Genomic DNA, 22663 nt, shown 5'->3' on the forward strand with positions numbered 1-22663 from the left:
CCCCCTCTCCCGCACGCCCTCCCCCTCTCCCCCACGCCCTCCCCCCTCTCCCCCACGCCCTCCCCCTCTCCACCACGCCCTCCCCCTCTCCCCACGCCCTCCCCCTCTCCCCCACGCCCTCCCCCTCTCCCCCACGCCCTCCCCCTCTCCCCCACGCCCTCCCCTTCTCCCCCACGCCCTCCTCCTCTCACCCACGCCCTCCCCCTCTCCCTTCCCCTCTCCCCCACGCCCTCCCCCACACGCCCTCCCCCTCTCCCCCACGCCCTCCCCCTCTCCCCCACGCCCTCCCCCTCTCCCCCACGCCCTCCCCCTCTTCCCACGCCCTCCCCCTCTTCCCCACGCCCTCCCCCTCTTCCCCACGCCCTCCCCCTCATCCCTTCCCCAACATCTCCAGCTCATCCCTTCCCCAGACCCTCCCGCTCATCCCTTCCCCATGCTTTCCCCCTCATTCCTTCCCCACTCTCCCCCTCATCCCTTCCCCACACCCTCCCGCTCATCCCTTCCCAACGCTCTCCCCCCTCATGCCTTCCCCACGCCCTCCCGCTCATCCCTTCCCCACACACTCCCCCTCATCCCCTCCCCCACCTTCCCGCTCATCCCTTCCCAACGCTCTCCCAAATCCCTTCCCAATCCTCTTCCCGCTCATCCCTTCCCCACGCTCCCCCTCATCCCTTCCCCCACACCCTCCCCCATCCCTTCCCCATGCTCTTCCCGCACATCCCTTCCCCACGCTCCCCCCTCATCCCTTCCCCACAACCTCCCCCCTCAGCCCTTCCCCACGCTCTCCCCCTCATCCCTTCCCACCGCTCTCCCCCTCATCCCTTCCCCACACCCTCCCTTCCCCAGACTCTCCCGCTCATCCCTTCCCCACACCCTCCCGCTTATCCCTTCCCCACGCTCTCCCGCTCATCCCTTCCCCACGCTCTCTCCCTCATCCGTTCCCCACACCCTCCCTTCCCCACACTCTCCCACTCATCCCTTCCCCACGCTCTCGCCCTCATCCCTTCCCCACGCTCTCCCCCTCATCCCTTCCCCATGCTCTCCCTCTCATCCCTTCCCCATACCCTCCCTTCCCCGCTCATCCCTTCCCCACACTCTCCCGCTCATCCCTTCCCCGCCCTCTCGCCCTCATCCCTTACCCGCACTCCCCCGCTGATCCATTCCCCATGCTCTCCCCTTCATCCCTTTCCTGCACTCTCCCCTCATCCGTTCGCCACACCCTCCCACTCATCCCTTCCCCACACCCTCCCGCTCATCTCTTCCCCATACCCTCCCGCTCATCCGTTTCCCATACCCTCCCGCTCATTCCGTCCCCACACCCTCCTCCTCATCCCTTCCCCACACCCTCCCGCTCATCCCTTCCCCGTGCTCTCCCGCTCATCCCTTCCCCACACCCTCCCGCTCAACCCTTCCCCATACCCTCCCGCTCATCCCTTCCCCACGCCCGCCCGCTCATCCCTTCCCCACGCTCTCCAGCTCATCCCTTCCCCACACCCTCCCACTCATCCCTTCCCCACGCTCTCCCCCTCATTCCTTCCCACACACTCCCCTCATCCTTTCCCCCACCCTCCCGCTCATCCCTTCCCAACGCTCTCTCCCTCATTCCTTCCCCACTCACCCCCTCATCCCTTCCCCACGCCCACCCGCTCATCCCTTCCCAATGCTCTCCCCCTCATCCCTTCCCCACACTCTCCCCATCATCCCTTCCCCACACCGTCCCACTCATCCCTTCCCAATGCTCTCCCCAATCCCTTCCCCACGCTCTCCCCACCTCATCCCTTCCCCACGCTCCCCCTCATCCCTTCCCCACACACTCCCCCCTCATCCCTTCCCCACACACTCCCCCCTCATCCCTTCCCACCGCTCTCCCCCTCATCCCTTCCCCACACCGTCCCGCTCATCCCTTCCCCACACCCTCCGGCTCATCCCTTCCCCACACCCTCCGGCTCATCCCTTCCCCACCCTCTCCCCCTCATCCCTTCCCCACACCCTCCCGCTCATCCCTTCCCCACACCCTCCCGCTCATCCCTTCCCCACACCCTCCCGCTCATCCCCTCCCCACACTCTCCCTTCCCCCCCGTTCATCCCTTCCCCTCGCTCTCCCGCTCACACCTTCCCCACGCTCTGCCGCTCACACCTTCCCCACCCTCTCCCGCTCACACCTTCCCCACGCTCTCCCGCTCACACCTTCCCCACGCTCTCCCGCTCACACCTTCCCCACCCTCTCCCGCTCACATCTTCCCCACCCTCTCCCGCTCACACCTTCCCCACCCTCTCCCGCTCACACCTTCCCCACCCTCTCCCGCTCACACCTTCCCCACGCCCTCCCCCTCGCCCCTTCCCCACACACTCCCACTCATCCCTTCCCCCACCCTCCCGCTCATCCCTTCCCCACACCCTCCCCATCCCTTCCCCATGCTCTTCCCGCTCATCCCTTCCCAACGCTCCCCCTCATCTCTTCACCACAACCTCCCCCCTCAGCCCTTCCCCACGCTCTCCCCCTCATCCTTTCCCACCGCTCTCCCCCTCATCCCTTCCCCACACCCTCCCTTCCCCAGACTCTCCCGCTCACCCGCTCATCCCTTCCCCACGCTCTCTCCCTCATCCCTTCCCCACACCCTCCCTTCCCCACACTCTCCCACTCATCCCTTCCCCACACTCTCGCCCTCATCCCTTCCCCACGCTCTTGCCCTCATCCCTTCCCCACGCTCTCCCCCTCATCCCTTCCCCACGCTCTCCCTCTCATCCCTTCCCCATACCCTCCCTTCCCCGCTCATCCTTCCCCACACTCTCCCGCTCATCCCTTCCCCGCCCTCTCGCCCTCATCCCTTACCCGCACTCCCCCGCTCATCCATTCCCCATGCTCTCCCCTTCATCCCTTTCCTGCACTCTCCCCTCATCCGTTCGCCACACCCTCCCACTCATCCCTTCCCCACACCCTCCCTCTCATCCCTTCCCCATACCCTCCCGCTCATCCGTTCCCCATACACTCCCCGCTCATTCCGTCCCCACACCCTCCTCCTCATCCTTCTCCACACCCCTCAGCTCATCCCTTCCCCGTGCTCTCCCGCTCATCCCTTCCCCACACCCTCCCGCTCAACCCTTCCCCACACCCTCCCGCTCGTCCCTTCCCCACGCCCACCCGCTCATCCCTTCCCCACGCTCTCCAGCTCATCCCTTCCCCACACCCTCCCGCTCATCCCTTCCCCACGCTCTCCCCCCTCATTCCTTCCCCACACACTCCCCCTCATCCTTTCCCCCACCCTCCCGCTCATCCCTTCCAACGCTCTCCCCCTCATTCCTTCCCCACTCTCCCCCTCATCCCTTCCCCACGCCCCCCCCCTCATCCCTTCCCAACGCTCTCCCCCTCATCCCTTCCCCACTCTCCCCCTCATCCCTTCCCCACACCCTCCCCACTCATCCCTTCCCAATGCTCTCCCCAATCCCTTCCCCACGCTCTTCCCACTCATCCCTTCCCCACTCTCCCCCCTCATCCCTTCCCCACACACTCCCCCCTCATCCCTTCCCCACGCTCTCCCCCTCATCCCTTCCCCACACCCTCCCGCTCATCCCTTCCCCACACCCTCCCGCTCATCCCTTCCCCACCCTCTCCCCCTCATCCCTTCCCCACCCTCTCCCCCTCATCCCTTCCCCACCCTCTCCCCCTCATCCCTTCCCCACACCCTCCTGCTCATCCCTTCCCCACACATTCCCGCTCATCCCTTCCCCACACCCTCCCGCTCATCCCCTCCCCACAGTCTCCCTTTCTCCCGTTCATCCCTTCCCCTCGCTCTCCTGTTCACACCTTCCCCACCCTCTCCCGCTCACACCTTCCCCACCCTCTCCCGCTCACACCTTCCCCACCCTCTCCCGCTCACACCTTCCCCACCCTCTCCCGCTCACACCTTCCCCACCCTCTCCCGCTCACACCTTCCCCACCCTCTCCCGCTCACCACCTTCCCCACCCTCTCCCGCTCACACCTTCCCCACCCTCTCCCCGCTCACACCTTCCCCACCCTCTCCCGCTCACACCTTCCCCACCCTCTCCCGCTCACACCTTCCCCACCCTCTCCCGCTCACACACCTTCCCCACCCTCTCCCGCTCACACCTTCCCCACCCTCTTCCCGCTCACACCTTCCCCACCCTCTCCCGCTCACACCTTCCCCCACCCTCCCTCACCCTTCACCCGCTCCCAACACCTTCCCACCTCCCTCCCACGGTCCCCGCTCATACCTTCCCACCTGCCCCACATTCTCCGCTCACACCTTCCCCACATTCTCCCGCTCACTACCCTTCCCCACACTCTCCCCACTCACCACTTCCCTACACCCTCTCTTCCGCACGCTCCCCCGCTCATCCCCTTCCCCACTCTCTCCCGCTCACACCTTCCCCACACCCTCCCTTCCCCACGCTCCCCACTCATCCCTTCCCCCCGCTCTAACCGCTCATCCCTTCCCCCCGCTCCTCCGCTCATCCCTTCCCCACGCTCTCCCGCTCATCCCTTCTCCACGCTCTCCCGCTCATCCCTTCCCCACGCTCTCCCTCTCATCCCTTCCCCATACCCTCCCTTCCCCGCTCATCCCTTCCCCCACACTCTCCCGCTCATCCCTTCCCCGCCCTCTCGCCCTCATCCCTTACCCGCACTCCCCCCGCTCATCCATTCCCCATGCTCTCCCCTTCATCCCTTTCCTGCACTCTCCCCTCATCCGTTCGCCACACCCTCCCACTCATCCCTTCCCCACACCCTCCCTCTCATCCCTTCCCCATACCCTCCCCGCTCATCCGTTCCCCATACACTCCCGCTCATTCCGTCCCCACACCCTCCTCCTCATCCCTTCTCCACACCCTCAGCTCATCCCTTCCCCGTGCTCTCCCGCTCATCCCTTCCCCACACCCTCCCGCTCAACCCTTCCCCACACCCTCCCGCTCGTCCCTTCCCCACGCCCACCCGCTCATCCCTTCCCCACGCTCTCCAGCTCATCCCTTCCCCACACCCTCCCGCTCATCCCTTCCCCACGCTCTCCCCCCTCATTCCTTCCCCACACACTCCCCCTCATCCTTTCCCCCACCCTCCCGCTCATCCCTTCCCAACGCTCTCCCCCTCATTCCTTCCCCACTCTCCCCCTCATCCCTTCCCCACGCCCCCCCCTCATCCCTTCCCAACGCTCTCCCCCTCATCCCTTCCCCACTCTCCCCCTCATCCCTTCCCCACACCCTCCCACTCATCCCTTCCCAATGCTCTCCCCAATCCCTTCCCCACGCTCTTCCCACTCATCCCTTCCCCACTCTCCCCCCTCATCCCTTCCCCACACACTCCCCCCCTCATCCCTTCCCCACGCTCTCCCCCTCATCCCTTCCCCACACCCTCCCGCTCATCCCTTCCCCACACCCTCCCGCTCATCCCTTCCCCACCCTCTCCCCCTCATCCCTTCCCCACCCTCTCCCCCTCATCCCTTCCCCACCCTCTCCCCCTCATCCCTTCCCCACACCCTCCTGCTCATCCCTTCCCCACACATTCCCGCTCATCCCTTCCCCACACCCTCCCGCTCATCCCCTCCCCACAGTCTCCCTTTCTCCCGTTCATCCCTTCCCCTCGCTCTCCTGTTCACACCTTCCCCACCCTCTCCCGCTCACACCTTCCCCACCCTCTCCCGCTCACACCTTCCCCACCCTCTCCCGCTCACACCTTCCCCACCCTCTCCCGCTCACACCTTCCCCACCCTCTCCCGCTCACACCTTCCCCACCCTCTCCCGCTCACACCTTCCCCACCCTCTCCCGCTCACACCTTCCCCACCCTCTCCCGCTCACACCTTCCCCACCCTCTCCCGCTCACACCTTCCCCACCCTCTCCCGCTCACACCTTCCCCACCCTCTCCCGCTCACACCTTCCCCACCCTCTCCCGCTCACACCTTCCCCACCCTCTCCCGCTCACACCTTCCCCACCCTCTCCCGCTCACACCTTCCCCACCCTCTCCCGCTCACACCTTCCCCACCCTCTCCCGCTCACACCCTTCCCCACCCTCTCCCGCTCACACCTTCCCCACCCTCTCCCGCTCACACCTTCCCCACCCTCTCCCGCTCACACCTTCCCCACCCTCTCCCGCTCACACCTTCCCCACCCTCTCCCGCTCACACCTTCCCCACCCTCTCCCGCTCACACCTTCCCCACCCTCTCCCGCTCACACCTTCCCCACCCTCTCCCGCTCACACCTTCCCCACCCTCTCCCGCTCACACCTTCCCCACCCTCTCCCGCTCACACCTTCCCCACACTCTCCCATTCAAACCTTCCCCAAGCTCTCCCGCTCACACCTTTCCCACGCTCTGTCACTCACACCTTCCCTACACTCTCCCGCTCACACCTTCCCCACACTCTCCCTCTCACTCCTTCCCCACCCTCTCCCGCTCACACCTTCCCCACACTCTCCCTCTCACACCTTCCCCACCCTCTCCCGCTCACACCTTCCCCACACTCTCCCTCTCACACCTTCTCCACACCCTCCCTTCCCCACGGTCCCCCGCTCATACCTTCCCCACCTGCCCCACATTCTCCCGTTCATACCTTCCCCACCCTCTCCCGCTCACACCTTCCCCACATTCTCCCGCTCACACCTTCCCCACACTCTCCCACTCACCACTTCCCTACACCCTCTCTTCCGCACGCTCCCCCGCTCATCCCTTCCCCACTCTCTCCCGCTCACACCTTCCCCACACCCTCCCTTCCCCACGCTCCCCCACTCATCCCTTCCCCCCGCTCTACCGCTCATCCCTTCCCCCCGCTCCTCCGCTCATCCCTTCCCCACGCTCTCCCGCTCATCCCTTCTCCACGCTCTCCCGCTCATCCCTTCCCCACGCTCTCCCGCTCATGCCTTCCCCCACGCTCTCGCATCACAGCTCCCCATGTGAAGGCCTCAGAATCCCAGAGGTAAGTTTTTTTATAGCATTTATCTTCCCCACTGAACACTCTAGAGTTTTTCCCACTCACAGCTCACAAAGTGTGCAATTACTTTTCTCTGAACTGCTAACCCTTATTTCACATAGTACCCTTACAAGACAACAGAGATGATTTTCATGCCATTAGCTTTAGCTACATTCAAATTGAGGTCCGAGCCAGAAAGAGTAAACATGCTAACCCATCCATTCAGCACAAATCTCCTATCATTGTCTTTCCCGTCTCCTTCATTGATATTTTGAAATTTGAAGCTCGATGACATGAAAGGGACTGGCTGAGATGAGTTTTACACTGAACAATTTGAGAAAACATTACTTAATACACAGTTTGCTCCCACACACTGGTCTGGAATTTCCTTGGGGTTTCTCTTAATCTCCCACTGTCACTTCAAATGAAGAACACAAGAACTCCCAGATATATTGGTGCAGTTAAAAATGGCCCCAAGCAAGGGCCATTTAATGGCAGTGTGGGGATTTTGCCACCTTTCCATTTATACCCCATTAAGTTTGGAACAGGAAGGCTCATGGTTGGCCTTCCAGTCCCACCGCCAGTTGAGGCCCTTAAGTGGGCAATTAATGCCCATGGACCACATCCAACACTGCTGGTATTCAACCTGCGGTGGGCAGAGGAGTCGCCATGTAGGAGCCTACAAAGAAAACAAGTGGGTCGTGGAGGGGAGAGGGTGCCCCTTGTTGCTGGGATTTAGTGCCTGATTGACGGATCCAGCATCAGCAAGAGGGGCCTGTTGAAAACCACGCCAGTGCCCTAGCTGCAAACCTTACACCCCTCTCCTGCAATACACATCCTCAATCACTGTGGACTATGGCCCCTTGCTGCTCCTGGGCTTTTGATGGCTGCATTGCTGACCGCTGGCACTGCCTGAAATGGACAGCTACCAGCCACAATGGGCAGCATGGGGCACAGTGGTTAGCACCGTTGCTTCACAGTGCCAGGGACCGACGTTCGATTCCTAGTTTGGGTCACTGTCTGTGCAGAATCTGCACGTTCTCCCAGTGTGTGTTTGGGTTTTTTCCCGGTGCTCCAGTTTCCTCCCACAAGTCCCGAAAAAAGTGCTTAAGTGAATTGGACATTCTAAATTCTCCCTCAGTGTACCGTACAGACGCCATAGTGTGACTACAAGGGGATTTTCACAGTAACTTCATTGCAGTGTTAATGTAAGCCTGCTTGTGACTATTAAAGACTATTATTATTAACTGGTCAGTGGGTTTTGGGGCGAGACCTCTGTCGTCAGAGTCCTTGATCCCAGGAAAGCCCATCACAGCCCGATGGGCACTGAAAGGACGTGACGCGGACTCTCGCTGCTCTTCAGCTAGCAAGCGAGAGCCCTGTCGCCTGCATTAAATGCCATCCACAATGTTAAATGTTTTTTGCAGTAGTTACAATTTTTCAAACAATGTGCTTGTCAATTATGTTTTAACTCCCGTTATAAGATTTGCTTAAAGTAAGATATATGTGGAATTGACTATTTAGCTTATCTAGAAAGAACATTGCAATTACTCTGCTAGATGCTTGATGGCGTCTTGTTTTCTCTCTCCATATCCTCTCCAGCGTTGATCAACAAATTTCGGGACAGGGTCATTGGGATCAAGCTGAAAGGTGTAGCCTGGGAAACGTTGCAAATTACTGAACATGGTCTTATAGTCAGTTACTTTTTTCTGTAGGACATAAAGAAATATACAAAAATTGTGATTGCTAAGCCCAAAGGCAATTATTCAAAGCACACTCTAATGTAAATATATGAATATGAAAATATAATTATATTGATATTTCATATTGATATTTCATACAAAGTTAAATTAGCAAGAGAATTCAATGTAGTAAACATTTCTGCACTCGTCAAAGGGATACTGTTGACAATTGGTGGCAATAAATTGAGTTACTTAATTTATTCTTCTTCAAAAATAAATAAATAATAATTTTCGGCTTATTCTATCATTCAGCTGCTCACTACTTCTTTACAAACATTCTATCTGCCAGATGGCATTTTAGAATTTTTATATCTAATATGGTTTGCACTCACGGTCTCCTGTATGCGTATTGTTTAAAAAAGCAGGAAATGCACTTCAAATCTGCAGAAATTACTATCAAGCTTGTTGAAATCTTGATATGATAAAGGCATTACTTGAAGACAGCACAACACGCAGGCACATTTTCAAATACAACCATGCAGCTCAAGAAATGCAGTGACGGGTTAGTGCTTGTGATAATCTGAAACATTTGAAGGGACATTAGCACACAAAACAGATATATTACATGTGTTTAAGTGGAAGAAAAAGCAATACCTTCCTGCTTGGCCAATTTCAGAGAGAACGCATTGACACAGTGAAAAAGATATTCAATAAATAGTGGATACCAGCAATATGGCAAAACAGTGAGAAGATTCCGGACACTGTCAGTAAAACGGCAGGACAAGGTTTTTGATGTGTTTCCACTGGTACTAAATCATCTTTTCCTTGGATGGATCTAATTGAATGTGCAAGGCCAGATTTCAGCAAGATTCATTTTGGCTGGGTCTCCATCCTGGGAGGGAGGGAAATCATGTCAGTCTACGATAGATAAAGATAATGGCCACAAGCACAACAGGTCACTCAAAATTTATAGAGAGACAGAGGGAGAGAGTGAACATTGAAAAGTAATGGCAGATGTAAATGCAGACCTGGGAGAACTATAGTGACCAAAGAATGTGAATCTCGCACATGGGAAATCCAAGGTCATTGATGATGCAGCTGAAGATGGTTGGGTCTAGGACACTCATGGAACTCCTACAGTCATGTCCTGGGACTGAAATGATGGGCCTCCAACAACCACAACCATGTCCTTTGCGCTAGGTATGACTCCAACCAGTGGATTCACAAATCAGAAAGTATCTTCGTAAATGTAATGTCCTTTATGTCCCTCACAGCTGCTGACCTCTTGCAGAAAATAGCATCACAAAGCAGCTGGGCATCTCTAGAGGGCTCTTCAACCAACTGATTAACTCATACCATCATGGCATCTTTCCAAGTATCAAGCCGCTTGGAATGAAGGTACTGCCGAGTCAAATAGGGTATCACAAAGTGAATCACAGAGCTACAGTGAGCAAAAGATGCTGGGAGAATGATGATGAAAAATCTTCTCGTGGTTGCAAAGCCCAAGGAAGAACAGATCTCTGGGTCCACTCTTTAAAACATTGATCATATGTGCTGGCAGTAAATCAATGTCCTTTTATACAGTGCAAATTATGGGAATAACCTTCTCAAAGTAACAAACTAGGGTCAAATGTGAAAAATGAGTTTGGCACAAGAGGTGAACATGTAGCAGTATGGCACAATGGAGTGGCAAATGGTAGTTAGCAGATACATTTCTGACAATTCAACGTATTTGGGTATTTCATCAAAGGAGATCTCAAATATGGTGATTCATGTTTTGAAATACTCTCTCCCATTGAAGATTTTGAAAGCACTGCAGATTGGCTGAACAGTTATCTGACAGAAACATAAGGAATTGTGAAGGGTTTTAATGTGTCGCTCAAATGGAGCGTACTCTTTTTATTTGAACAAGTTATTTATGATCTCTTGCCAGACATCATATGCTTCTGACAACAGGTTGTAATTGTCTACATCTTCTCTTTCCAGGGGTTCAGTGCCGTGAGAAGGAAATTGTTCTGCAGCATCTTTACCATCTTCATTTTCTGTGCATAAAATTTTCAATCATTTACAAATGACCACATTTTGCTGTATGCAACACATCATTAAAATGCTGGATTATATTCCAAGGCTTCCTCTGAGCTGTTCAGGCACTGAAAACCTGACTTGGGAATTCCAATTGACAGTTCTACAATGATCCTGGCAGCGTCCAAAACTTGGCTGAATTGGTCACTATGACAAAAGCAAAATACTGTAGACACTGGAAATCTGAAATAAGAACAGAGTATGCTGGAAATGTAGAGCAGATGAAGTAGCACCTGTTAACAGAGTTAACATTCAGGTTGATGACCTTTCATCAGAACTGAAGATAGAAAAGAAATATGTTTTAAGCCAGGTAGAAGGATGGAGGCGACAGGAGAACAGAACAGAAGATCCATGATAGGATGGAGGGCAGGTTAGATTAAAGTAAGGGAAGAGTCAAGGATGGGCTAGGTGAAGGTGAGAGAAGGGTTGAAATTGGAAACAAAGTCATTTACATTTTCCAGTTCATGGTAAGGACAGGAGGCAGCACTGATAGAATCATCAATGTACTGGAAAAAGAGATGAGGGAAGGGCAGGCATAGCTAGGACCCATGTGGGTAACCAGAGCAAACCCTTTTATTTGGAGGAAATGGGTGAAGTTGAAGGAGAAGAAGTTTAACCAGGTAGAACAGGGTGGTGGTGGATGGAGACTGGTTGGGTGTCTGTTTGAGGAAGAAGCAAAGAGCTAAATGCCATCTGGGTGGGGGATGGAGATGTAGAGGAGTTGACGGTCCATAGTGAAGAGAAAATGGTTTGGGCCAGGAAACTGGAAATTGTTGAAGTGATGTAGTGCATTGGAGATTCTACATGGGGAGAAAAATTGATCCTTTTTGTGGGATATGTGGAACATTCGTTATTCCAGTAGGAATCAACTCAGCATAGTGAAAAACGCATCCTTGGCCTGTCTGAAGGAACACTGAACCATTAATTTACTGATGTGATAATGCTACCAGAAGTCACTCTGAAGCATCTGGATGCATAAAAGTACTGTCAAAATGACAGGCAAAGTAGTGAGAGCCCCTAATTGAAAGAGGTTGCAGGTGAGGTTCTAAGGGCTGGCACATCTTTACGATGGTGTCAGGATGAAAATACAAACTTCAGACACTCCCTACATGAAAAATCCAGAATCGTCCTCTGTGATACAAATTCCAATAGGTTGGGTGTTGACTGTGCTGTGTTCTCCCAGCATTGATCCTTTCCCCCACCATGTTAAACCTCCTCTATTTAAAAGTCAGAAACAAAGGTAGCCGCAGAGATAAATTCATTATTTAATTATGATGAGTATCCTTTAAATTCTTAGCAATTTCTACATAGTTCCTACAAATGCTCAAATGCTGTAGTTTCAAGAGAATAAAGTCCAAATAAAATCAACTGAGGACCTGTCACCTTCTTGATCTCTTCCTGTTTGTGAGTAATCTTTACAGTTGCTCTAGTTTTTAGGTACAGCAAATGGGCAGAAAGGCAGAGTAATAAGAGACAACTTGACCATGCCTCTGCCCACTTCATTCAATTGCAGTTATGGCTCATCTAGCACACATCAGAATCAGAGCAGGTCATGCGAAGAAAAATCTGGTGGACATTTTTAAAGACAGAATTTCACCACATTTTCCTTGCCAGCCTGCCCAATGCCATCCATAAATGAGCCGTTTTCTTAAAGAAAATCCAGAGCAGTGTCCAAGAGAACCAAAAGGATTTGCCATGTGGAAGGGGAAATATAATACAGGCAGCTGTACCAATTATTGTTGTATGCATTTAAGAAGCATCTCGACTTCCGGTGGTGGCATGTAGGAGGAAGTCGCACGTTGAGTGGCTCCTGCTCGAGGCTTAATGTTTTAGAATTTAATGCCCAGTTCCTGGGGCAATTTTTCAAAAGTAAATGCAGGAAGACATAAGGAAGGAGAGGATGTCACAAAAACCAAAAGAATGCGCCGTGAAGAAGGGGGCGAGTGAAGGTTTGACGTTGAGCAAAAGGGTCAGCTCGGCAACTGGAAAGGTGGTGGAGGCTGGGTCGCTGGGTGGGGCCGCACTGCTCATGGCAGAAAAGATGACCGAGGTGATGTCTTTGGAATTCAAGAAACAATTTGCAAAGCACATGGAGGTGCTGGTGGAGGAGGCGATTGCCCCGGTTAAGGCAACGGTGTCGAAGACATAGGCTGAGGTGCAGTAGCAGGGTGAGAAACTGAAGGGAGTGGCACAACACAGCGATCAGCTCACCTCGATGGTGAGGAACTGCAGAAGGTGGTCGAGACCAACAAAGGTCTGCGAGCCAAGGAAAACAGATCTCGCCGGCAAAATCTGAGGATCGTAGGCCTGCCTGAAGGGGTGGAGGGCCCGAGGCCGACTGAATACTTTGACAAGATGTTAGCAGAGTTGTTGGGGGAGGGGGAAGATCCCTCCTGGTTTGAACTGGATCAGGCTCATCAGTCGTTGACGCCCAAACCAAAAGGGAATGAGCCGCCAAGAGTGGTGATTATTTGTTTCCACAGGTACCACGCGAAGGAAAAGGTCCTGAGTTGGGCAAAGCAGAAGCGGTAGGTGCAGTGGGCTGGAGCTGGTATATGTATTTACCAGGACTTTACTGTGGAGTTGGCGAGGAGGCAGGCGTTCTTCGGCCGAGTTGAAATCCAGCTAAGTTGAGAGCGACTTACAACTCCAAAGACTTTTATTTTGAGATGGTGGAAGTGGTGGAGGTATTTGTGAAGGCAGAGGGACTGGGGCAGAAGTAAGAAATGGGACTGAGGATTGGTTCTGGATTGGTGAGGGAGGGATGGAAGATTGTATATAGTTCTATTTTTTATTTCATGTTGTTATATGTGTTAAATGGGGTGAAGTTGCCTATTTGGATAAGGTAGGGTTGGGATCTTTTGATATGATGGTTTTCTAGGGTGTGTGTTTGCTTGCACTGGGTTTGTTTGTCTGAAGGGGATTTTGTTTTTTTGGGACCAGTTGGAGGGAGGGGTTTGGTGGGGAGTGGGCCTGCGCAGGGACTTCTGCACTAGCAAGCTCTAGCTGGCTAGTGAACGAGAGTGTGGACGGAGGGGGAGGGACTGCGGCCATTGGAGCAAGGTTGAACAGGTTTTGATGTGCCAAGGAGATGCAAAACGTGGGGGGAGGGGACCTCTATTGGGTGAGGTGTTTCCGAGAGGAAGTGGATGGGGGGGGTGACTCTGGGAGGTGGAGGGAGGGGTTTGATGGGAACAATGGGATGGGGCAGGCCAAGCCCAGAGGGCAGGGCCTGGAGTTATGATGATGGCAGATAGGAGGGGCGTGGTGTGAGAGACCCTTGGTCAGGATAGTTCCGTGGAATGAGGGGTGTTTGGGAGGGCTAGTAAAGAGGTCAAGGGTGTTTGCGCACCTAAAAAGCTTAAAGGTCGAAGTTGTCATCCTACAGGAGACTCATCTGAGGGTGAAAGATCAGGCGAGGCTCAGGAAGGGCTGGGTAAGCCAAGTATTTCATTCGGGATTCGACAGCAGGGCATGGATGGTAGTAGAAAATATCTCACCCAGGTAAGAGAGAGAGGTTCCAGATGAGGAAGGTGGCGGCGGATCAATGGGGCAAATATGTGATAGTAACAGGGGCATTGGAGGGGAGGTCGATGGCATTGGCAAGTGTGTTTGGCCCTAACTGCGATGATGCAGGGCTTGGGAGGAAGGTGTTTGGGGCCATCAAGGACTTGGATTCTCACAAACTAATAGTGGGAAGGGATTGGAATTTGGTAAAGAGCCAAGGTTGGACAGGACACAGCCGCGCTCGCTCGCCCAGTCAGGGAATGGGGGGGGGGGGGGGGGACGCTGACTGGGCTTACAAGGGAAATGGGAGGGTGGACCCGTGGAGGTTCTTGCATCAGAGGGAGCAGAAGTATTTGTTTTTCTCCTCGGTTCACAGGGTTCATTTGAGGATAGACTCATACTGGGGAAGGAGCTGTTGGCTGGGGGTTAGGGGAATCAGAGTATTGGGGGGGGAGGTGATATAATTTAAGGCCAAGGTGGATAAAGAGGAGAGGGAAGAGTGTCAAAGGCTGATAGATGAGATGTTGGAGGTGGACAGGAGGATGCAGATCCAGCACTTTTGGACAGAAGGGGACAGCTAGCTACAGGCTAGCTTTGATTGGTTGTCCATGGGGAAGGCGATGCAGCAACTGAGGTGGGCGAGGGGAGCAATTTATGAGTATGGGGAGAAGGCCAATCCACCTAACCTGCACATCTTTGGACTGTGGTGGAAACCGGAGCACCCGGAGGAAACCCACGCAGACACGGGGAGAAAGTGCAGACTCCACACAGAAATGACCCAAGCCGGGAATCGAACCTGGGACCCTGGAGCTGTGAAGCAACTGTGCTACCACTATGCTACCATGCTGCCCTGGGGCTTTGGGAGGTCCAGCTCCGCGATCTGAGTCCGCCATGGAGCACGGCAAGCCCGCTGGAGGCTGCTGCTGTGCGCATGCGCAGCCAGACGTGCAGGGGCCGGTATCTGCAGCTAAAGCTGCTAGTTTCACACCGGGTCCCTGCTAGCCCCTGCAGGGTTATGAGTTTGGGGTCTTTTCACGCCAGTTTTTCTGGCGTGAAAGGCCAGTTTTTACGACGGCGTGGGGACATAGTCCCAAAAATAGAGAATCCACCCCAGGGTGTCTCTTTGCGCAGACGATTTATTGTTTTATATATATATATATATATATATATATCAGAACCAATGGGTAACATAATGGAACTTCACCGAAGTTTCACGTCTTTTTCAGGATATAAATTTAACCTGGAAAAGAGTGTATACTTTGTGGCCGGCGAGAGTAGGGGCAGGGGTGGGGGTGGGGGGGCTGCCATTTCACAGGGCGGCAACCCACTTCAGGTATTTGGGAGTGCAGGTGTCGCGGGGCTGGGGGGGGGGGGGGGGGTCATCTGTAGGTACAAGATTTTCGAAAGCCATTTTCGGGCTACAGGACCGGCCCAGGCTGCAGGCAGGTGCGGGGACAGATGTTTTAGCCTTCGCCTCGCTGATTTCCTGGAGGAGGGTCCTGTTGGGGTGGAGGTCAGCTTTCCCACCCTATCCCTCGGTGAGGCAGGGGTGGTATCTACTGGAATTTCTGACTCTCAAGAAGGCAAAGTTTGAGCTGAGGGGGATGATGGAAGGGTTCTACAATTCATGGGGACTGTTTATTATGCACTTTCGAGAATTGGTTGCCATAGAACATTAGGTGGGGGGGGGGGGGGTTGGGTTATTGTTGTTCTTGAGTACACTGTTTACTGATTGACTGTTAATTTTCTTTTTTACTTGGAGTGTGCAGGTGATGTTTTGGTCTGTATATTGAATGGGATGCTGTTTGGGGGATTGGTATTGCATTTGTTTTTATTTGTTTTCTTTTGATGTTTATTTGATGAAAATTTTGAAAATGAGGAGAATAAAAAGATTTTTTTTAAAAGAAGCATCTCAAAACATCAGATGCTATCTGAAGAAACTTGGGAATTCAGGAGAAAATAGAGCTTGAATACTATTTCCAGGAAAAATTATAACAACCGAAGACCCTAGAGAATAATATATTTGCCAAGCATAGTATGCTATGAATTTCTATACATTTCAATAATAAGTTGTTGAGCCACCCTTGGCAAGTGCACAGTCAATTCCAGCCCCATGTGCCCCAGAGTCACAACACAAGTGAATTAACCAATAATTCTCATGAACATTTCCGATGCCGTTGGCCCTTAGCTGCCCAATAATTGCAGTCACCCAGTTTGTAACTGGAACTACAATTATTGTTTATTTATAACGGAAATAATGGTTAAATATTAATAAGTACCTAACTCCTGCTTTAACTTTCCGCCCCCCCCCCACCCTCTACACACACTCACACGACGGACAGACAAACACAGAGGGGTGAAAAAGGGGTAAAAAATGCAAATGAAAGAGGAAAAAGAGAGTCCTTGCTTCAGATGATGGGTCCTTGCAGGCTTTCTCCACAGTAAGCTTGTGAATCACAGTCCTTGTTTCCAGCCTGTACTCACAATGTCCCTGGAGAGACAGAGTCCCCTTTTCATCAGACTTTGCTCTCAGTTTGTGCCCTGCGTTTAGGAATCCAACACCCACAGGCTTATTGGAGAGAGAGGAGTTTGTGCCCTGCGTTTAGGAATCCAACACCCACAGGCTTATTGGAGAGAGAGAGAGAGAGAGAGAGTGTTAGCTGGATCTTTTTTGAAGAGGCTGAGACTCTGGAAAGGATATAGTTGGATCTTTCACCTCCGCTGCCAGAATTAAAAGTGAATCTAAAATGGAACCTTGAGGCTCTGTAAAAACATTCCACAGTGATAATATCCAATCACCACCTGTTACCAGGCAGAGCACAGCCTTTTTGGGCCAATTAAAATGCCACCAACCAAATTAATCAAGCTGAGTCAGCACTGATGTCAGCCACCCTACACTCGCCAACTTAAAACAGCACAGCCTTCTGGATCCTGCTATTTGAATTAAAGGCACAGGCTGCTTTGCCTTAAAGTCACAGGTCCATTAAACATCCATGGATCAAAAATGTAATAGCAAAAATAGGGAAATAAAGGAATAAACCGGAACAAACAGGAAGGACCTTTACAAAGTTCACAAATAAAACAACACATTATTCACGAGAATGGGTTGAGGGGATTTTTTATTTTTAGATTGCATCATATAGATAAAATACATTTGTGAATACTCACTACTCTGTTAACCGATGTGAATGCTTTCATGGACATCTTAGCATGATCCTTCTCACTGGCTACCAAATACAAAGGATCTGTAATGGACAAGGGAAGTCATTTTGTTATTCAATAGTTCATAATCAGATTTTTTTCTAACTTGATAGCAGGTATTGATGTATATAATTGCAATAAGAATGATTGCCTTTAATAGGAAATATCTACATGAATCCCTCAGCTCAAAATAATTAACTTGTTTTAAAAAACTTATCTAAATGTAATATGAATTTTCACACACATTCACTAATTTGGTTATATTTTCATTGTGTTGTAATTTATACAAAAGTTAATTACATTTATATTCTGGGAAGATACCATTTCTGAAAACTACACGGCCAATTTAAAAACAGCAAGAGCTGAAACTGATAGAGACGTCGCAGGAAAATAGGGGGCTGGAAATTTCAGTTGGGCTATTGCACCTCAGATTTGCAGCATGGCAGGACATCTGCCTGTCAGTCTGCCCCAGTACAGACATTGCAAGTCTCATCCCTTTCTAATTTGTACAAATGGGTTGGGCACCTGCACAACCTAGTGCTCATTGGAATGTTGCCACCTTACCTAGCACACTGGCAGCAGTGAGGGGGCAGTGGACTGTTCTGGCCAAAGGAAGACATTTTCATCCTGATATGTTCCTTTGTGTCACTGCTGTTTTCCTATTAACAATCAACCTCCAAGAGATCAACAATCAATCTATAATACAATTGACTGCCTTTGTAAATGGCATTGTGAATCCCATTTAATACTTATACCATATAAAGGTTGGGACCTCAAACATGGGACATCAGCTCAACAGTTGCAACTCTTATGATGTAACAATGGAGCTGATGGACCAAAGTAGCAACCTAAGAAAGGGATGGATATATGCTCTACTTTTGCCTTTCACCCAAATCAAAAGTTAGGATTTTCTTTTTGTCGTTTGGGGGTAGTACAGGACTTCAGTATCACTGAAAAAAAGAGACATAGAACATGTCAAAGCTTTTCACCTGGCACTCAACTGGACATTCACAAGAATACCAAGTGCAAAGAGAAAACCATTTATACTTAATTAGAAGAGTGCTGATTGGTTGGCAAATGAAATCAGATTGATAGAAGTGATGCTATGGAGAATGCACCAGTTAACTGATGACCAACAGTTAACTGCCAAGCTTTATTTGAATTAAAATCAGGAAGGTTGACTCTGATTGGTCAAGCTATTGTGAAATGAAATGAAATGAAAATCGCTTATTGTCACAAGTAGGCTTCGAATGAAGTTACTGTGAAAAGCCTCTAGTTGCCACATTCCGGCGCCATAATATTGTCCATAAACCAAAGCATTGTTGGCACCTATTTTTTTCAGTTGAAACAGATGCAATGTGTACATGTTCTTTCTTGCAAAGAACAAGGTGCTGTGTATTCACATTTGTAGCTTCTAGTATGTGCTAAGTGTGCCGCACTGCAAGCCTGACTGACAATCTTAAATTGGTTGTTAGTGTAATTCTGAGAACACACAGCATTGCTCAGCAAATGTCCAATTGCGGAATCACATTTAATTTTGGGTAGTATGGCCGGGAATCCGGATCCAGCGGATAATCTCGTGGTGGATAATAAATCAGGATTCACGCCGGGTGGCAAACTGGTCGCAGGGCTCCGTGCCCCCCCCCCCCCAATGGCCATAGTGGGTTTTCTGACAGCCCAGCTGGGCTTCCTGCCTAGACCCCATGGGACCATGCGAATTAGAACTATTTTGCATGTCACTGGTAGGCAGGTTCCACCATTCACTAGCCAAGGGGGATGCTCTGGCTCCCCCAGCCAAGAGTCCCACTGGCCTGAATTGGTGCAAATCCTGAGGAGCGTGGACCTGGAGACTTGGGACGTGATTCTGCCGTAGTCGGCGGGGCGGGCGACTCCGGCGGGAAGGAGTGGCGTGAACCACTCCGGCATCGGGCCGCCCCAAAGGTGCGGAATCCTCCGCACCTTCAGGGGCTAGGCCGGCCCCGGAGTGGTTTGCACCCTGCCGGCCGGCGGGGAAGGGGCTTGGCGCCACGCCAACTGGTGCCAAAGGGCCTCCGCCAGCCAACGCGAGTTGGCGCTTGCGTGGAAGCGCCAGCGTGTGCTGGTGTCATCCCCGCGCATGCGCAGAGGGCTTTGTTTCCGCACCGGCCATGACTGACCACTACAGCCACCGGTGCGGAAGAATAGAGTGCTCCCATGGCACAGGCCCGCCCGCGGATCGGTGGGCCCTGATCGCAGGCCAGGTCACCGTGGGGGCACCTCCCGGGGCTAGATCCCCCCGTGGCCCCCCCCCCCAGAGAACCCCGGAGGCTGTCCACGCCACCAGGTCCCGCCGGTAAGGACCTACTCCAATTTACGCCGGCGAGACCGGCAAAAAACGGGCGACCACTCAGCCCATCGCGGGCCAGAGACTCGTCGGGGGGGGGGGGGGGGCGCTGCGCCAGCGGCCACCGACCGGCGCAGCGCGATTCCCGCCCCCGCCAAATCCCGGCGCCGGAAAATTCGGCAGCCGGCGGGGGCGGGATTCACGCTGACCCCCGGCGATTCTCCGACCCGGCGGAGGGGTCGGAGAATCCCACCCTTATAGTCTGAGTGGTGACAGGGTATTACGTATCCTCCCAATAATCGCTGCCAGGATGGATGGGGGGGATCTTTCATGGGAGGTGGGGGCTTATGCTGGGCTGGAGGGGCTCAGGTCGGGGGGGTCTTCCCTGGAATGGGGCTCCTTTGGCTGCTTGCCCCATCTGCAGCCTTTAAAATCAATTAAACAGTCCCTCAGTATGTGAAGTTAAAGTTTTATAATAAAGTGAAAATGTGCTCATCTACACCCCTCTACCATTTAGACAGTAAGCCAGTATGTAATAAACAGTTTCCTCATATTAAAGTGAAAATTATCCCATCTGTACCCCTAAATCCTTTAAACATTTTGCCAGTATTCCAAGTTTAAAGTTGTGTAAGATGAAGTTGAAAGTTATGCCTTTAAAGTGGTGGAAACCTTTGAAGTTATTTGAGATACTTCCTGGAAGGGCAAGGCATCTCACAAATTTGAGCAACAAGTGAAGCGAGCCATTTTACGTTGCTATTATGCAGCAGCAATTATGCAGGTGGTGTGCACCAATAACAGAATGCTGCCATCAAGCCAAAAAGGTGTTCTGCCTTTCACACAAATGAGTATGTGGTATATGAATTTCAGTGCCATTGTAATGCTAGGTATATTGACATACACCCCAAAACCCATGGATCGTATCAAACAGCATGTCCCTATAGCTGTTCTCAAAGGGCAAGGTACAGACTGTACCCAACCAGCCCGTACTTGCAAAACTCAAAACAGTGTTCAACATTAGATGTGCTTCCGCAACTGGACAACATTTGCTAAATCATGCTGTGTATTCTAAGAATTATGCTGACAACCAATTTATGTTTATCAGTCAAGTCGGCCAGTTTAGCACAGGGCTAAATTGCTGGCTTTGAAAGCAGACCAGGGCAGGCCAGCAGCGCGGTTCAATTCCCGTACCAACCTCCCCGAACAGGCGCCGGAATGTGGCGACTAGGGGCTTTTCACAGTAACTTCATTTTTAGGGCCTTGTTTAGCACAGGGCTAAATCACTGGCTTTGAAAGCAGACCAAGGCAGGCCAGCAGCACGGTTCAATTCCCGTACCAGCCTCCCCGAACAGGCGCCGGAATGTGGCGACTAGGGGCTTTTCACAGTAACTTGATTTGAAGCCTACTTGTGACAATAAGCGATTTTCATTTCATTTCATTTCAAGCTCGTAGAGTGGCATACTTTCCACGTTCCAGAAGCTAAATATACAAATACACAGAGCTCTATTCTTTGCAGACAGAAGGACCAAGTGTACACATTGTGCCTGTTTCAACTGAACAAAATAGGTGAATCATTCTCTGCTTCATTCCTCAGGGCAATGTCTTGACCAATCAGAGTTAATATGCCTGGTTTGAATTTAACTCAGTTAACTCAAGTCATCAGATAACTGGTGTGTTCCCCATGGATGGCAATGCCCCTACCAATTGGAGTCCACTTGCCAACCAATCAGCGATCCCTTCTCATGATATCTAAATGATTGTTCCCTTTGAATTTGGTACTCTTGTGAATGCCCAGATTAATGCAAGACAAACAGCTTCGACCTGTCTTTTTTCAGGGATTTATAAACAATTGCTGTCTAGATGTGGGCACGCTGGCAAGACCATGTTTATTATCTCCCAGTTGTTATCCGAAAAGCAATTGAGAAACTTGCTAGAAGATCCTAGAAGTGTGGGATGAGAGTTATAGGGTGGTAGCTTTCCGTCTCTAAAAATCATTATTGATCCAAATCGGTTTGTACAATACTCTGACAGTTTTCATGGTAATAAAAACAGAGAATTCTGGAAATACTCAGTAACTCTGGCAGCATCTGTGGAAACAGAATTAACCATTCGGGTCCATGACTTTTCATCAGAACTCTCCACAGATACTGCCAAACCTGCTCTTTATTTCTGATCCTCAGCATCCATTGTATTCAGTATTTCTATTAACTTTTATGATGTCTTTTCTTTGATGCTACTCCATAAATTTTCAAATTTATTGAATACAATTTCACAACTTGCTACTGTGAGATTTGAAATCACAACCTCGGATTTATTATTTCAATACCACAAGCAATATGTTTTGGGGCGATGACCGCTGGTCATGATAGAAAGGCAAAAGGCCGAAACAAAAATGTAATTACTACATTTTTAAATTGTGCACATAAATGAGCAAATAACTGAACGGAATAGATTTTCCTCAATAACTCAAATATAAGCAAATTACCATGAATTATGTTTAAATATCCACTGTACTATCCGAACAGCTAATTGTGGTGCAATGTCACTGAATGATATGTCAAAAACAATTTTCTTGCCTTGTTCCTACAGCAAATTGCACTAGTTCAAGAAGGTAACTCAATACCACTTTCTCAAGGGCAATTAGGAAGGCCTGGAAGTGGAGAACAGGTAGATGGAGTAACTCTTGTTAATTAATGATGGTATTAGTGCATTAGAGAGGGATGACCCAAGTTCAGGAAACCAGGGGCTGAATTCTCCTGGCCTGCCCGCCGCAAGAATGCCAAGGGCGAGCCGCGTAGAATGGAAAAATCCATTGACCTCAGGCGGGATTCTCCGGTCGCTGGCCGAACGCGGCCGGAGAATCCCGCCCCAGGATTCAGAAGCAGTTTGGATTGAGATGAGAAATGATAACGGCGAGTCACTTGTGGGAGTGGGGTACAGGCCCCCTAATT

The 22663-nt window shown here is 51.7% G+C and overlaps 1 protein-coding gene across 4 annotated transcripts in view; it reads right to left on the reverse strand.

Moving 5' to 3' along the window:
* Positions 1-22663, reverse strand: part of cfap91 (cilia and flagella associated protein 91) — a 294449-nt gene that overhangs the window by 259572 nt on the left and 12214 nt on the right. For 3 of the 4 annotated variants that reach the window (XM_072513694.1, XM_072513696.1, XM_072513693.1), the window contains exons 2-3: positions 17360-17436; positions 8472-8629 (exon numbers count right to left, since the gene is read on the reverse strand). In XM_072513694.1, coding sequence (XP_072369795.1) covers positions 8472-8629; positions 17360-17436 — 235 coding nt within the window. Of the gene's footprint in view, positions 1-8471; positions 8630-17359; positions 17437-17956; positions 17982-22663 lie in introns of those variants that run through there. The other variant, XM_072513695.1, reaches the window with a different exon arrangement.

This window comes from Scyliorhinus torazame, chromosome 8, assembly GCF_047496885.1.
Source record: "Scyliorhinus torazame isolate Kashiwa2021f chromosome 8, sScyTor2.1, whole genome shotgun sequence".
In the NCBI taxonomy this organism is placed as follows: domain Eukaryota; kingdom Metazoa; phylum Chordata; class Chondrichthyes; order Carcharhiniformes; family Scyliorhinidae; genus Scyliorhinus; species Scyliorhinus torazame.